Source organism: Amaranthus tricolor, chromosome 6 (genome assembly GCF_026212465.1).
Source record: "Amaranthus tricolor cultivar Red isolate AtriRed21 chromosome 6, ASM2621246v1, whole genome shotgun sequence".
NCBI lineage: Eukaryota > Viridiplantae > Streptophyta > Magnoliopsida > Caryophyllales > Amaranthaceae > Amaranthus > Amaranthus tricolor.
In genome coordinates, this window is record NC_080052.1 from 28,291,318 (window position 1) to 28,307,064 (window position 15,747).

General features: G+C 33.1%; 2 protein-coding genes across 7 annotated transcripts; both read left to right on the top strand.

The window, feature by feature from the left end:
* The first annotated feature begins 3,477 nt into the window (after window positions 1–3,477).
* On the top strand, window positions 3,478–9,931 carry LOC130815453 (vesicle transport protein GOT1-like). Of its 6 annotated transcripts, none has more exons than XM_057681935.1 (9): window positions 3,478–3,843; window positions 4,226–4,283; window positions 4,401–4,438; window positions 4,535–4,620; window positions 6,074–6,165; window positions 6,266–6,346; window positions 6,437–6,534; window positions 6,863–6,944; window positions 9,540–9,931. In XM_057681935.1, exons 4-9 carry the CDS (start codon window positions 4,590–4,592, stop codon window positions 9,576–9,578), a joined length of 423 nt encoding a protein of 140 aa, XP_057537918.1. In that variant the 5' UTR covers window positions 3,478–3,843; window positions 4,226–4,283; window positions 4,401–4,438; window positions 4,535–4,589; the 3' UTR covers window positions 9,579–9,931. The 6 variants fall into 6 exon arrangements, with proteins under 6 accessions (XP_057537918.1, XP_057537915.1, XP_057537917.1 ...); XM_057681931.1 differs by having other exon boundaries at window positions 3,687–3,843; window positions 4,528–4,620; XM_057681936.1 differs by having other exon boundaries at window positions 3,687–3,843; window positions 4,540–4,620.
* Window positions 9,932–10,941: 1,010 nt separating this feature from the next.
* On the top strand, window positions 10,942–15,311 carry LOC130815452 (putative lactoylglutathione lyase). The gene is made up of 9 exons (XM_057681930.1): window positions 10,942–11,448; window positions 11,984–12,109; window positions 12,210–12,334; window positions 12,645–12,709; window positions 12,782–12,994; window positions 13,686–13,733; window positions 13,825–13,932; window positions 14,321–14,473; window positions 15,005–15,311. The coding sequence occupies exons 2-9, from the start codon at window positions 12,000–12,002 to the stop codon at window positions 15,044–15,046; spliced, it is 864 nt and encodes a 287-aa protein (XP_057537913.1). The 5' UTR covers window positions 10,942–11,448; window positions 11,984–11,999; the 3' UTR covers window positions 15,047–15,311.
* The last annotated feature ends 436 nt before the right edge of the window (window positions 15,312–15,747 follow it).

Consider the following 15,747-nt stretch of genomic DNA (forward strand, 5'->3'; position numbering starts at 1 on the left):
CATTGCACAAATTTTTTTAAATATATATAGTAATTTAACTATATTGATAATGTTTTTTTAGCATAATTAATAATTATACAAATAAAAAAGGTGTTTAACGATCATATTAAATAATTCACACACCCAAAATGTTTATATCAAATATTTAAATATAAGTTATTGACAGATTACCTCTTAATGCAACAATAGCAAAAATAAATTTAACACGCATAAAGATATTACATTTTATGATAAATCCACTTAAAATACACAAATGAAGATGAGAACATCTAATTTATTTGCAAAACAAACTTTTGCCGATATAAAGATATATTAGCAGAAATTTTATTCACATCCTACAAATTGGTTGAAAATATATATAAAAAATTGAATGATTATATGTTTGAAAGGCGAAAATGAGAATTCAATATGAATAAATTGTTTTGAAAGATGATATAGTACCTAATACTCCTCTGTATAAAAACAAAATGTGCTCAATATAATACTTAATAAACAAAAGTATTAATGTAACACCTTGGCCCTTGGACCGCCGGTGACTACTAATGGAGACTGTAGACTGGCCTCACAGACCAACACAAGTCTTTCCGGCGCACTTTGGCCTCACTCGTGCGCACCTAGGAAAACTTTCCAGGAGGTCATCTATCCTAAAATTATTCCCCACCAAGCACGCTTAATTGTGGAGTTCTTAGCAAATGGACTCCTATGAAAAAAAGATGCACCTTGTTGATATCAGTAGTCTATCAATCTTTTTTCAAGCTAAATCTAGGGTATCACAATTATAGCTTTCTAGAAAAGTTTAAGACTTTTAAAGAAAATGTGTTTAATACAATACTTAATACCAAAATTATTTTAGCTTCATATAAAAGTTTTAGATTTTTTTAAAATACATGGCCAGATTATATATAATTTCAACTCTAATTCTTTAACTCTCACGTGAAAAGATGATTGTTGAACTAGAGTATTATTATTATTATTATTATTATTATTATTATTATGTATATGATAGGATGATTTTAAAAGAGTATCATTAATCTTTTTTAGTTTTGGTTGTTTTATAATTTTCTTGTAATATTATTACTCCTATTTCTACTGTCGTTATATAAGTGCAATTACTTCACTATCCACTATAAAAATGATAGAAGTTATAACTCTTTTAATAATCAAGCTAATGCAAAGGCTCGCATGACCTTTGGTTTTGGCAAAGGGTGAAAGTTGTACCCTCCACAAGCCAATGTAGGGGATGAGAGAATATTATTACCAAATTCCAACTACTCTCTGTTATCTAATAATATTTTTATAAGAAATATTTTATTTTAATAGAGAGAAACTTGTATATAATTTTTCATTACTATTTACAAGTTAAAATATATTCATGTAAAATTTTATTAATTTTGTTTCAATATGTAGAAATTTATTATACGCTTTTTATAATTTTTTAATTAAATAATTTTATAAATACTAAATTTCAAACATAAATTTAAAACTCCGTAAAAAGCAAATAAAAACATCAAGCGATAACAAAAGGAATACTAGTGCCGGCATACAAGATGAAGGACCACATTAGCATCTCATGGTGTATGCAATGACAACCAAATTCATATAATACTCCACCACCATATACTTTGGAGAAAAGGGACAAAAGGTGGACGAACATTAATCACCACTTGCTTAACAAAAGTTCCTTTTAATTGTGTGATCTAGTATTAAGCAATAGTAAGAGTCATTCATGAAAATGATGCATGGCCATAGTCGGGTATATGTTTATGGGTGGCCAACCATTTTAGAAATTTTTTGGAATGGTAATTGTAAGTCGTTTTCGATGTTATTTTTGAAATTTTCGAAATTTTTTTTGGATTATAATGTAGGTTGAGAATATAAAAGAATAGATGAAGTTCGATTTTAGTATCTTGCCTGAAAAAGACAGAAATAATTAGTCAAATTGAGATAAAACTCAATTCTTTTTTTTTTTAAATCCATTTCTATTTAATTAATTGATAGCTTATATAGTAAATGGTTTTCAATAATATGGGTTAGCCTTCGTTACCTAAATAAAAAAGATTAATTACCTTTTCCCTTTATCAGTAGGAATTTCAGGCAAGTCTAAATTAAAAAAAAAAGTTATCAGCAAGATATTACGTTAGTTTAGAGTCCATTAAGCAAATGTTAACTACTCCTAACATAATTGATAAATTATAAAATTATTATGTGGGATGATATAATATTAGTAACTTTAAATTGACTCCAACCTAGAGTATTTGGCCTTATGGCTCGATCTTTACACCAATTAGTTGATTTTCATAAAAAGAACTAGGGAATAGGGATTAATTGCTTTGTCCAAAACAATATTAAGTGATCTCTCTTAAGATGGAGGGAGCATAACTTTCATCTTCTCTATAAATGTTTATGGCATGACTATTTATAAGCTACTGACATTTCAATCAATGGTTGGTGAAAACGTTTGCCAAAACCGTTACGATGCTAAGAACGATACAAACAACAATGAACAAAACAACGTTTGACAATGTAAACTAATCAAAAAGACACAAGAATTTAAGGAGGTTCACCCAATGATGGCTACATCCTCCGTGGTGTGTAGTTTCTGTTTATATTATATCAAGAATGAGTATAAACAACACTTCTCTATGAAGAATTACAATTGAGTAAGAGATAAAAACAAAAGGCTATGTGTTTGGCTTAGGGGTTGTGTTTTATGTGTGAGTATGAGAGCTCTATATATAGTACTAGGTACATGAATATCAATAGCTCACTTGAATACATATTTAATATAGAGTAATGAATAATATGAAATAACTCCAAGGGCTTGAAAGGTCGAAAAATAGCATCCCATGCACATCAGAGGATCCGCTCGACCGGAACAGGGAGCTCGCTCGGTCGAGTGGCTTGGTCGAGCGAGTATCAGCTACATTTTGGAGCATTCTGTCTGACCGCTCGACCTACCAATATGGCTTGTTCGGTCGAGCGGGAAGGTCGAGCGACCTCTCTGCTTCCTCTGTCAGAATTCTGATCGAGCTACCATAAAATCAAGTCCTTTCTACTTCTTCATTAATCTTCATTAACACCCATAATTCCTCATGAATACTCTCCACATAATTACACCCTTTTGGATTCCACAAACCAAGAGTCATACACATGAAATCAACTTTTAAATGTGCACTCAAGTCACACATACCATTCATAACAGTTGGCCTTACAAGCAAACACAATTCTATATGCCTAATGTAATTTGCTTCACTTATACACTTATAAAGAAATTTCCTTGTTTCTACTTACCAACACTAATAAGTAATAAGAGTATAAAACAATCCTAAATTAAGAATTTGAGACTGGGCAACTAAATTAAATAAAGAATCTACTTTTATATTTAAATTACTTATTTTTAATTATTTAATAATTGATACTTCATTTTAATGATAAAATTAAATAATCTTAAAAAGAATTTGTGTTAATAACATGTGGAGTAGTATTTTTATTGTGAAATTAGGCTTGGTTTTCTGCGTCATGATTTCAAGAGATGAAGTATGGCTTATATTTCAAGCCAATGTGGAGTGTACAACACTATGAGCTTTAAATCTAGAGGCCCAACCGCCGAAGCAATAGTGCAATGAAATTGGGCTGAAATTTGGGCTTAATGTAATACATCCAATAAACCAGGTGGGTTGTTGGTCAAAAAACTTTTTACCCATAAACCATTTCACATTAGAGAGAGGACCAACACTTTCGATCATTCTCCCCTTTCACCGGCGACGGAAATTTTAAGCGACGATCGCCGATAATTCCCTCTCCTCTGTGTTGACGGCACCGTACGATAGCTCGTCCGGCAAGGTTTTTTCTCTCTTTTTTTATCTCTCCTCATATCTAGTTTTGCGATTATTACGAATTGATGTCGAACGCTACAGGAATTTTTGCGATTTAACAATTAGATTTTACTTTCTTATTAAACATTTCTTGTTTTGATTCTATAGTTGGAGGTGTTTATATGCAATTTTTACATTTATAACTTTAATAACACTACCGAAAGCAGTGATTTCGATTTGATTTATGTTAATGAAAATGCTGTGAAATGCGATGGAATTGTGATTGTTCAGTTAGGTTTATTGTTTGATTGATATAGTGCTGTTATAATTTGAGTGCAGGAGGTATTTTTCAATTCAACAATTAGGCTTTGCACTCTTATTGAAAATTTCTTGTTTAACTTCTATTTTAGGAGGTATAGAGTCTCAATTTGATGCTATTAAAACCGTTATAGCTGGAATGAAACAATCGTGAGTAGCGAAGTTTGGTTTTGTTTATGTGAATGAAATCGATGTGAAATGCCATAGAATTGTGATTTTTCAGTTAGGTACTTAGGTTTATTGTTTGATTGATGTAATTCAATGCAGGAGGCATTGAGCACGAATTTGAAGCCAAACTTCTGCAGGTAGACCTGATAAATAATGTATTTGTGTTTGATTAGATGATCATGATTGATTTGATTCTTCATTGTAATTTGATTCTAATAATTTTTAGCGTGCAGTGCAGTGATATACTGAATTCGCGATTGATTGTTGCGCTTTGTTCAGTTTGCGAAAATGGTTTCGTTTGAGATGAATGACCGGAAAAGTGAGCATCCTTTTTTTAATTTCTGATTGTATTTGGTTTTTGAAATTTTTGCTATGGATACTTAGTATCTATGATTTATATGGTCTGATTTTTCAATTGTCTGAGTTGCAAATTTTTTTGGCTAGATTAGAAGACTTGATAGATATTGTATCATTAGGTGATACGGTGATACCTTCATATTTAACTTGACAGCAATACATTATTTCTTTCCTCTAAAACATTATAAAGTTGGCAAATTATTGAATGAAGCTATTAGTGACCCCCTTCGAACAAGGCTTTTTGAAAGCTGATTGTCATTTTGAATTTAATTGCCTTCCAGGTAAGTTCCTTTGAAGGCATGAATTTAGTATTTGGTTGTTTACATGAAAACAATGGTGATGTTTCAGCGGGCTTAGTGCTAGCTTAGTTTTATAATTAGATAGTAGATTAAAAGAACAAAGTGTTGTTATTTTTCATTTCCTACACATAAATGTTGTTGCTTTCGTATGCTTTGGTGGAAGAGGATTTTTTTTTTTGAGGGGTGGCGGAGGGGAAGGGGGAGGGCAGTAATTTGATTTATTATGCAATGATCTCTTAAGGATTTTTATCAAAATGCATATCATGTATATGTTAGATTGTACTTAATTAATTAACTGAGAATAGTGAGAAAACTTATCCCTAGTAAAATCGGTATAGTTGGAGTTGCGGATTTTGAGGATAAAATAAAAGAGAATTGGCTGGTTTGGGTATGCTTGAAGTAAACCAAAAGATGATCTTAAGGGAAGTGTAGAGTTGGATGAATTCAGGTTATTCAAGAAGCCATGGAAACTGAAGATGACTTGGATGATGGGGGGTGGGGGGTGGGGGTTGTTGAAGACAGATGAGAAGAAATGGAGTCGACCTGATCATGTTGGATATGAGTGAATGGTAAAGCCAAAAGGAGGATTGTTATATATGACCTCATGATTTAACTTTGAGGTTCATGAAAACATTGTTGAAACTTCTATGCCAATTGTAAGGTGTTGGAAACTTAGTTAGGTTTTTATTTATTCTCTCGACTTAAAAAAGTGTAATTTTAGGACCAAGATTGTGAGCTTCTCTCGTTTTGGTATTTAGCATCATTGACTCGTCTTTTCTAGTTGAGAAATTTGGGATCATTGACTCATCCTTTTGGTGTGGCTATGAGTTTTCACCTCCTCTTCTATTGAATGGATACTTTGGGAAATTTTGGCCATAGCTGTTGGAGTAATTATGTCATGCTATCAGCATTTTACTTTTTGGTGTGCCATTATGAAGACAAAATACAACATGATGCCTAATTACTTGTTACTTATACACTTGTATTTCAAATGATGTGATGTACTATTTAATCATGTTGAAATTTGGCATAGAAATGTTGGAGTTTTATCTCTTTGATCATGTTCTTAAAACGTCTAAAGCTCTAACTCCCTTCCTCTTGTTGTTATGTTAACAGAGATTGGACTGGGTTTGACTGGATTCGGTTTTTTCTTCACATTTCTTGGAGTTGTTTTCTTGTTTGACAAAGGCTTACTTGCTATGGGAAACGTAGGTTTCCTAATCTTTTATATTTCCGATCCTTTTTTCTCTTATCACTCAATATTTATTTTCCCTTGTGACTAGTGGCACTTATGTTGCTTTTTCTCAGATCCTTCTCTTGTCTGGGTTGGCATTGACCATTGGACTGAAGTCCACTTTGCAGTTTTTTATAAAGCCTCAAAATTATAAGGTATACTTATCCCTTGTCTTTCTGATACCTCATTTATCCTCGCCATACATTCAAGTTTTGCTACTTACTGTTTTCGTTGTTGTTACTCAGGGAACAATTGCGTTTGGTGTTGGCTTCTTCTTGGTTCTGATAGGATGGCCAATATTTGGAATGATATTGGAATCTTATGGATTTCTTGTACTCTTCAGGTTTGTCATATGGAAAGATTTATAGTTGGTTTCGAATTATAATAGAAAAATGACTCATTAAATTACGAGCACTTTTTATTTATGTGAAGTTGCATATGATGTTTGCTACCAAGGATCAATCAGAAATAACCTCTTTGTTAGTTTTATCACTAACAAGGGTAAGGTCGCGTACATCCATCCCTCAAACCCCACCCCGAGAGCTATTTGATAATGCTGGGGTAATGGAATGTTTTTATTGTTGTTGTTCAGGTTTATTATATGTAATTTGTCTAAGATGTTTTGCTCGTGTATTATGTTCCAATTGCTGAGAATTGCATGTTATTTTCAGTGGCTTTTGGCCTACATTGGCAGTCTTTGCCCAAAGGATTCCTGTTCTTGGTTGGCTCTTCCAACAGCCATTTATCAGATCGGTACGTGTCTCTGTTTCTCTTACTTAGTCCGAAAGGTATTCTGATTTAGAAATTCATGTTTTTCACCTAATGCTCAACTGTTGAGGTATTTCTTGGTTGAAATTTGTACGCTTGCTGTAAGATCTGTTATTAATGTAGTAACTTAAATCTTTGGAGCCTATTAACTTATTATAAGGTCCTTGAGTAATCTATAAGATTGGGCCGATGTTTTCAGGCCTTTTCATTATACCTGTAAGTAGATTCCATTTTTTGGTTTTGTAAGAAAAGAAACTGTTGGTAGCTATGTAAAGCATTTCGTGTTTGATTATAAAGCAGGATTTACGGAGCGACTAGAAAAATACGGTTTTTCAGTCTTTTAATTTAGAAAAAATGAGTTCTAAAGTGTGACAAGAAGTTATATCACCTTCTTCATTAGCACTCCTGAGAATGACAAGAAAATATAGGTTTAAAGAAAACATGCATGATCTCTTGGACTTTCTTCCTGGCATTTAGTTGGACAATAGTGCGTGATCCTTTATCCTCACTGACCAGGTAAAACTCATGAATGATTAATGTAGAAAAAACAATGCTTACTGAAGAGATTGAATCAAAATAGTTTACTGGAAATAGTTGTGCTCTGGTTTGTACTCTGGTTTGTGCTTATTGCTGAGTTATGAATGGTTGGAAGGGAAACATAAAAATAGGGTGAAGGAAGAAGAATTTGTTCTTCTTTTGGCTTTTGAAGGAAAGGTTGTGGATGTTTCTGGATCCTCTTGTCCCCAGTTCCACTCAGGAGAATCTCAATCGGAATCTTCTATAGGATTACAGAGGCAATGGGGTGTGCATATGTATCAGAGTGGGAATCCATATTTCAGTACTCAGCAAAAAAAATACAGTAAAGTAACAACGAGACTTGGAATTGTAATTTAAGCAGTAACGTATGAATGAAAATTTTGATATATTGATCTAATCCAAAAATTACAATAGCAGATTGAAAATTTAAAGATATTACATGCTTTCAAGAGGCTAGTTACTCTCCCAAGACATGCGTATGATCCCACTATTGTGTATACAAAATTATGATTGACTTTCTCATTTACTCAATTGTTTATACTAGTTTTCCCCATCCTCAGATTTATCCTCTTTTAGAACAGGAAAAATTGTCCTAATAATCCAACTTTAAACCCATCCGTTATGAATAATCCCATATATTGATTATTTTTTAATAATCCAGGTAAACTTAGTAAAAAGAGAGAGAAAATAGAGTACCCTTTCCCTTGTACCACCCCAGCCAACCCAAACCCCGGCACCACCACACCATCACCTTCCACCCTACACTGGCAAACCAATCATTCCCACCACAAAGTGACAACGACCCCCACCCCAGCAAACAACCACCTTCAAGCACAAGAATCTAGCATCACCATTTACTTTCCCCCTCTCTCCACGCCTTCACCACCATCAGAACCCTAATAACCCAACCTAAAAACACTCTGATTATCCCAGTTCTATTGATGATAGAGATGGGGGAGGGGGGAGGGAGTCGTACACCAAGTGGGGGAGGATAGGTGCAGGTTACGACTGGGTATGGAGGGTTAAGGGAGTATATGGGGTTACGAGAAGGGGGTGGGGTACGCGCATAAGTGGGGGGAGGTAAAAGGGTACGCTGGCACTTGAACGGGGAGGAGAGGGAGTCGCTGGTACCCAAAAGGGGGGGTGGGGTAAGGAGGGAATTCTGGTGGTGGAAGGGGATGAGTGTTTTCTTTTTTCTTATTCTATTTTAAAACAAGCTAACCGTTAACAAATAAGAGGATATGCTAGGAGCAAATGTAGGGCAAAGATGGGCTTATTAGAAAACAATCTAAAGGTGAGATTATTTACAGCGGATGAATGAAATGTGAGATTATTTAGGACAATTTTTCTTCTAGAATATACTTTCTAACTAAAGCTTCTGACACTACCTACCCTGTTTATAATACATACTATAGCTGTCTATATGAATGCACAAGATGATTTTGCATCTCCGACCCAATAAGGCTTGAAAGTTGTACTTTCTTTTTTGTTTGGAAACGAATACTTGTCTGCTTCTATTGTACTGAATCTATTGTTCTATTAAAATCAACCTCGTGAAGTCCAAATCTCCTGATGAGCTGGTTTTTTCACTTCATATGTAGAGAGGTTGGTTTCCATTGAAACCTTCTTTTAAATGAAAGTAATAGAAACTTCTCATTGGGATGACTTTTGATCCAATCATCGAACTACAACTCCCTTCTCAACTGATTGTACTATTTGTGGTGATCTATGTCTGCTTTAATCCATGAACCGACCCGTGTAGTAATTTCAAGTATCCCTTTATGCTATTTTGAGAATGATAATTTCATTTGAAAATATAAATTTGACTTAAATTTAATGTTTGGCAAATAAAAAAATATCAACTTTGGATTTGACTCAAATCCATCATTGTTATAGAAGTTGTTAAAGATGAGAATTTGAGAATGACTTCTCAAATGTTTTCATAATTGAAATCTACAATTTGAAATGAAATGTTTGTTCTGAAACTCAACCTTATGGCATTTGATTATGTCTGAACTCTAAGTTCTCGTTCATTTTGTGCAGCTGATTGACCGATACCGTGGGAAACGCGTGCCTGTTTGATTCCAAATCCAGAAAATGTTTGCATATGTAGTCAAATACTGTTGGAGGAACGTGCAATCTCTTGATTCCTCTAAGTGATGGCAGTGTACAGGTTCTATAGATGTTACAAACTATCTTGTGTGAATGAATATTAAAGTGCCAAAGTTTTTTACTTTCACCCTCGAATTGCTACTTTGCTAGTCTCTATTTCCTTGCTCGTGGTTCTCATTGTAGAAAGTTATCTTTGTTGTGCTGAATCTTTCCTAACAAGGAGCTAATAGTATAGACTTTTTGATTTGAAAATCTTTGTATTTTTGTAGGATGATTGTGCATAATTTGCAGTTTTATAATTTCAAGTTCTGCATTTTCATTTACTGATTTGCACTTTGAACTATGAATTATGGCTTCTGTATTGTTTTCTTTTTCTTGGGGCAAGTGTTGGTTTCACTCTAGAGAAGTTTTATTAAACTAGAAACAATTATTCATTTTAATTTACTACATTTCTTGTTTTTATAATTATGGTTGAGAATTAAGAGTATTTACGCACTTATAATGGTTCGTTGAGCAGTGACATGTGAGTATTACATGATTTGTTACACTAAAATTTAAAAATTGTCACTTCGGTTTATGTAGTACTCCATATCAAATTCAAAGAGATGAAAAGTACTCCGATTGGAATTGGATGCGCTAAACAAATTAGACGGAGGTAGTGATTGTACTAGTCTATAGTGGACTTTAGTATTACCATAATAAAAGGGCTTTGATTTTGCGAGAACGAGAAGCCAGACAAAGTTTTTCTGTCCTCATCCTATCAAAGACGAGTACACGCATCTTCTAAAGCAACTTTCTTAAAAGTAGAATTTAAAACGTTTTTAAATAAATAGGAAAAATTACTCCCACTATTTTATTTTAAAAAGTTCATGTTATCTGTTTTTTCTCTATTAAATTTATTATTTAATAACATAATATATTTATTATTTAAAATATTTTATTTTTTAATTTTCATAAATATTTATTATGAGAATTTATTTAAAAAACAGATCGAATATCAAGTAGGCTATCGAGGAGATTTATTTGTTGAGGGATTCATCCTATAATTTCGAGTAACATTTGATCATTTGAATTTATGTACTACATATCATACATAATTAGTACAGTACTATATTGTTTTCCAATATTATTATAATTAAATTTTTGATTAATTGTCATTTATAATCATTTGATAAGTTAGTTGGGTAAATTAATCAAAATAATAATAGTTATTTTAATAACAACGATAAATGATAAATTTAACAATAAATCTTAATAAAATAAATAATTTATATTTCCAATAATCACATTATATAATAATAAAAATTTAAATATAAACAAAAAATCATTTAAAATGTAAAAAACAAAAAAGGATAAAATTGCACAATATATGCAATTTGGTCTATTTTTTGTGTGCTTTAGAGGAAATTATGGTCCACTAATTTGTCTAAAAAATAAGTCAAGGGCAAAAAAGTTATCGTTGCTCTTAAACAACAGTTTTATCATGAAATAAGTTTCATATATGAATTAAATAGTTTAATAATACGAAATATTAACGTGTTAAATTTTTGTTTTGAGGTTTGGAAGAGGAAATACGCTAGTAGTTAATGTCACAAGTAGGTGACTAAGCTCAGACAAATTAAGGCCGTGAATGTATCCTTGGACGATTGTACCTAAACGAAATCATTGTCTGTCATAAAGAGAGACATCACAGGCAGTGACGCTGAAGGGCATTTATTCATTTTCTGGAGAAGTTTCTATAAAAATCTATGTGAATCACAGAAGCATTTTACCACATTATTCACACCATTTTTATCACTTCTCAAACTCCTCAAATCATTTACTAGACTTCTCTCTTCAGGTATTCTCTCCTCTCTTCTTTCGCATTTTAAAGCTTGAATATCTCTTTTAAAATTCGTTTTTCTGTCTCCAATTCTAGGTTTTTTTTATAATTTTTTTGTTAATTTATCTTCTTATTTTTGTTTCTAAATGGGGTCGTTTTACCTGTTGAATGAGAATAATTGCAATCCCTTGTTCAATTACATTATTACATATCCAATTTAAAATGGGAAAAAAAAAATTCCAAACCTGCATTTCGATGTTTAATTTTGCGGCTTTTGCGATTCTGTGCGAATAAAAATGTGAAATTCCTTGCATTTTGATCTATAATCTGATTTTTGATGTTTTTTGTGAGTTGTATTTGTCGGATACTTCATTTTTTTTTCTTGCTAAGTGGTGAATTTTGCTTTCTGTTTGTTACAACCATAAGAAACGGGAGTCGGGATAATTCCTATTTGTCTTAATGATTTAGGTTTGTTTTGCAATCTTTTACCTTTTGTAATCCTAGGAATGGTTATGTTGACATCGTCGCTAAGTTTGTTTTGCAATCTTTTAAGGTACCATAGTTTTGGAATGGCCGCATGTGAAGCTGCTAATGCAGAATTGTTGGAATTCCCAAAAAAAGACAAGCGGAGATTTCTGCATGTTGTGTACCGTGTCGGGGATCTTGATAAAACCATTAAGTATACCCATGGCAATCTTTCTTTACTAGTGATTTGTGATCCAACATCCAAGTGTTAGGTGTAGCTAAATATTTGGCCTTTTCCATCATATTCATTTCAGGTTCTACACAGAATGTTTTGGAATGAAATTGCTGAGGAAACGAGATGTTCCAGCGGAGAAATATTCCAATGCATTTCTTGGTTTTGGTCCGGAAGAGTCCAACTTTGCAGTAGAGTTAACATACAGTGAGTGAACTACCTTATCATGATTATAATTATACCCTTCAACTTTTGCATTGATGTTTCTATACTTCTTGCTAGTGGGAATGAGGCGTGGAGGAGGGTAAGCTTGACATTGTTTGGCTGTTTTCTTGGCCATTGGCCCATAATTAACCTTCTTGATCAATTGAAGGATTGTTTGCTGTTAGACCGACGAGAGAGGTTACTTTGTTAGGAATTTAAGATACTTCCTGGAATTTGCAAACTGTGCAAAAGGGGGAAGATTTATGAATATCTCATCTAAATCCTAACATAGTTGTGTTTTATTGTCCTACAGACTATGGGGTGGACCATTATGATATAGGAACTGGATTTGGACATTTTGCAATTGCTACCCCAGATGTAAGTGGTATTTGTATATATGATGAATTGAAAAGTTTTTAGAACTTGATTCATAACTTCATTTTCTTCTAGGTGTACAAAATGGTTGAAGACATCCGAGCCAAGGGAGGTACCATAACTAGAGAACCTGGTCCAGTAAAAGGTGGATCAACTGTAATAGCTTTTGTGAAGGATCCTACTGGTTACCTATTTGAGCTTATCCAGCGAGGTTCGACTCCTGAACCACTTTGCCAAGTAATGCTTCGTGTTGGTGATCTTGAGCGCTCAATCAAATTCTATGAAAAGGTATTGAAAAGCTCTTTTATTGATCTTCCTTTCAGTATGCATGAACTTCTGATATAGTGAGTGTTTAGGAAGTCCCAAAAATATTTAAAAAAAAAAAAAAAACTACTTTATTTAACTTGTTGATGTTATCCGATGTTGCAATGATACTTTTTTGATATTTAAAGTTATTGCTTTGCCTTCTGACTGGGATTAGGAGGAGATTCTTAGCAGTCTTAAGGTGTGGTGTATGGATAAATGTAAAAGAAATTACACATAAGGGGCTGAAACACTAGTATATCTTACATGCTCTTGCTTATCCTACTATTTTAGATCCTTCATCCAGTTTCTTGTGCATAAAACATAACTTCATATAATTTCTATGTGTCAAGTTGTATCCTTTTTTCTTAACAGCCTTGATACGGCCCAAAAAGTGGTTTTTTTACGACTTTACAACACGGGAAATATTGTTTCATATGTTTTGAAAATCTTTACTACGCGGCTGATGCAATGTGTCTATGCAAGGTGGCGTTGGTTTTACATTATGATTCCAATTGCATGCTGATAAGTCCTTTATGGTAGTCTAAATTTTTTAAAAAAAATGGTGATCAATCTTGTCAAGTTTGAGAGAAGTTTTATACTTTGATTGTCAAACCATTAAAAGCCATTTGTTTTTTTTAAGTAATGCAGTATACTTCTGCTTCTCATTTTGTAGGCTTTGGGGATGAAGGTAGTGAAGAGGACTGATAGGCCTGAACAAAAGGTATCACAAGCTTCTCACTATTGATCTGTAATGTATTAGTTAATATGAATTTATTGGGGTAATTACAATTTGCTCTTTTCAAACAATGAAGTACACCATTGCAATGATGGGTTATGCCCCTGAGGAAGAGACAACTGTTCTGGAGTTGACTTACAATTATGGTGTGACGGAGTATACTAAAGGAACTGCATATGCACAGGTATAAATGAAATTACTTCTCTATTTTTATGCTTGTCTGTTTGGTTGTTGATATCAATTGTTGGTAATGTTGATGAAAATTTAATGTAATGTAGCTTAGAAAAACTACGTGACGAGGAATATGTTCATGTTTGTCGTACTCGAATAATTCATTTTCATCATAAAATTCATTTCCCTATATTGCCACTTGGAAGATGGCATTAAGTGATAATGGAAAATTATGAAGAAAAACACATGTTTGAGGGTGAGAGGTCCCTACAATGGGAATGACATTGTGAAAATTTAAATTAAAAATCATTCTGATTACAACCATTTTAATATCAATAACTAACCGCCTCATTTATGTATGATTATTTGTCCTGTATATTTTTAATTTTCTACTTCTGTAGGTTGCTATTAGTACCGATGATGTCTACAAAAGTGGTGAGGTAGTCAAGTTGGTTACCGAAGAGCTTGGTGGAAAGATAACTCGTCAACCTGGTCCTGTTCCCGGAATCAACACAAAGATTGTCTCTTTTCTTGACCCAGATGGCTGGAAAACTGTGAGTGCTTGTGCTTTGATTTCTAATATCAAATGGAATTGAACTGCTCTTCATGACCAGATATATGCTTGTGTAGTATGTATGGAATTTGGTGCAGCTCTCAAAGTAATTTGTCTCATTTATTGCCTTGGCAAACATTATAATTTTAATGAGACTGATCATAATCTGAAATGTTAACCTCTTTTACCCTGGAAAACCAAAACCTGACTTGGGTTTCAGCCCGTCCGACCAATCCAGTTACTTGACAAGACACATGAATATGACTGGATGTGAATAGTGCAATTTTCATCCCTAAAGTAGGTTTCAGATTTTTAATTGTCCTTGAAGCTAAACTGATAAGTGATAAGAATATCCTTTGTTGTCGAATTAGAGATTATCTCTTGCCTGTCTAAACTTTACCCTGGTGTATATTACTTGCAAAATGACTGAAATCTTAAGGAATTATCGTACCCTGGTGTAAACTTTACCCTATCAAATTAGAGTTGTTGTCGTTGAATTAGAGATCATCTCAGATTTTTCCCGATTTTGCAGGTTCTTGTTGACAACGAAGATTTTCTCAAGGAGTTGAAGTGACTGAAATCGATCTCCAAGTAGTTATTAGTATTACTACTATGGCCGACTGCTTTTCATAAATAAATAAATGTTTCATCATTTTAACTCTGAATCTTAAGGAATTATGTGATATAATATGAAGTATGAATGAGAATACTAGGACTGAGATGAAATGAGTAAACGTTTGGCTATTCTATCATTTGTACTTCGCAAAAATAAATTGTGCTCGATTATCATGTGGATTTTCAAATCCGAAGTTACATACTAGTAGTGTCATTTTGGCTTACTATTGTGCCATGTTTGTCTCAATATCAAATGACTATTAATTGGTGTTGTTAATTGGTTTGACAAGCTAGAATTATTTGCTGATGAGCTCGCTGTTATGGATATGTTTAGTAATATTTTATATTAGTTCTTTAGAATAAGAATACATACATTTATCTCCTTTAATAACTCATGATAAAGTTAGCTTTAAACCATCTAGTGACATTAATGTAATGCAATTTACTGTTAAATGAGTTGAATGTCTACAACTTCTAAGTCAACATGCATATATTTTAAGTGGATGATCCTTTTAAGATAGTTAGCATTGTTTGTTTGACAATACATGGCACATGGGTAATATGGGAATATGGGAATATGGGTGGTTTGGGGCATGTAATGATGTTGGATTACATGCTTTCTTTACATCAACGAAAATTAAACATTAATTTATTGGTTCA

Bases quoted from the DNA above. Each gene is read 5' to 3' on its own strand.
- LOC130815452 (XM_057681930.1), top strand. From the start codon at position 12,000: ATGGCCGCATGTGAAGCTGCTAATGCAGAATTGTTGGAATTCCCAAAA. The intron at 12,110-12,209 runs GTATACCCATGG...TATTCATTTCAG, and splicing joins GATCTTGATAAAACCATTAA to GTTCTACACAGAATGTTTTG. The intron at 13,734-13,824 runs GTATCACAAGCT...CAAACAATGAAG, and splicing joins CTGATAGGCCTGAACAAAAG to TACACCATTGCAATGATGGG.
- LOC130815453 (XM_057681935.1), top strand. From the start codon at position 4,590: ATGGTTTCGTTTGAGATGAATGACCGGAAAA. The intron at 6,347-6,436 runs GTATACTTATCC...GTTGTTACTCAG, and splicing joins TAAAGCCTCAAAATTATAAG to GGAACAATTGCGTTTGGTGT. The intron at 6,945-9,539 runs GTACGTGTCTCT...CATTTTGTGCAG, and splicing joins AACAGCCATTTATCAGATCG to CTGATTGACCGATACCGTGG.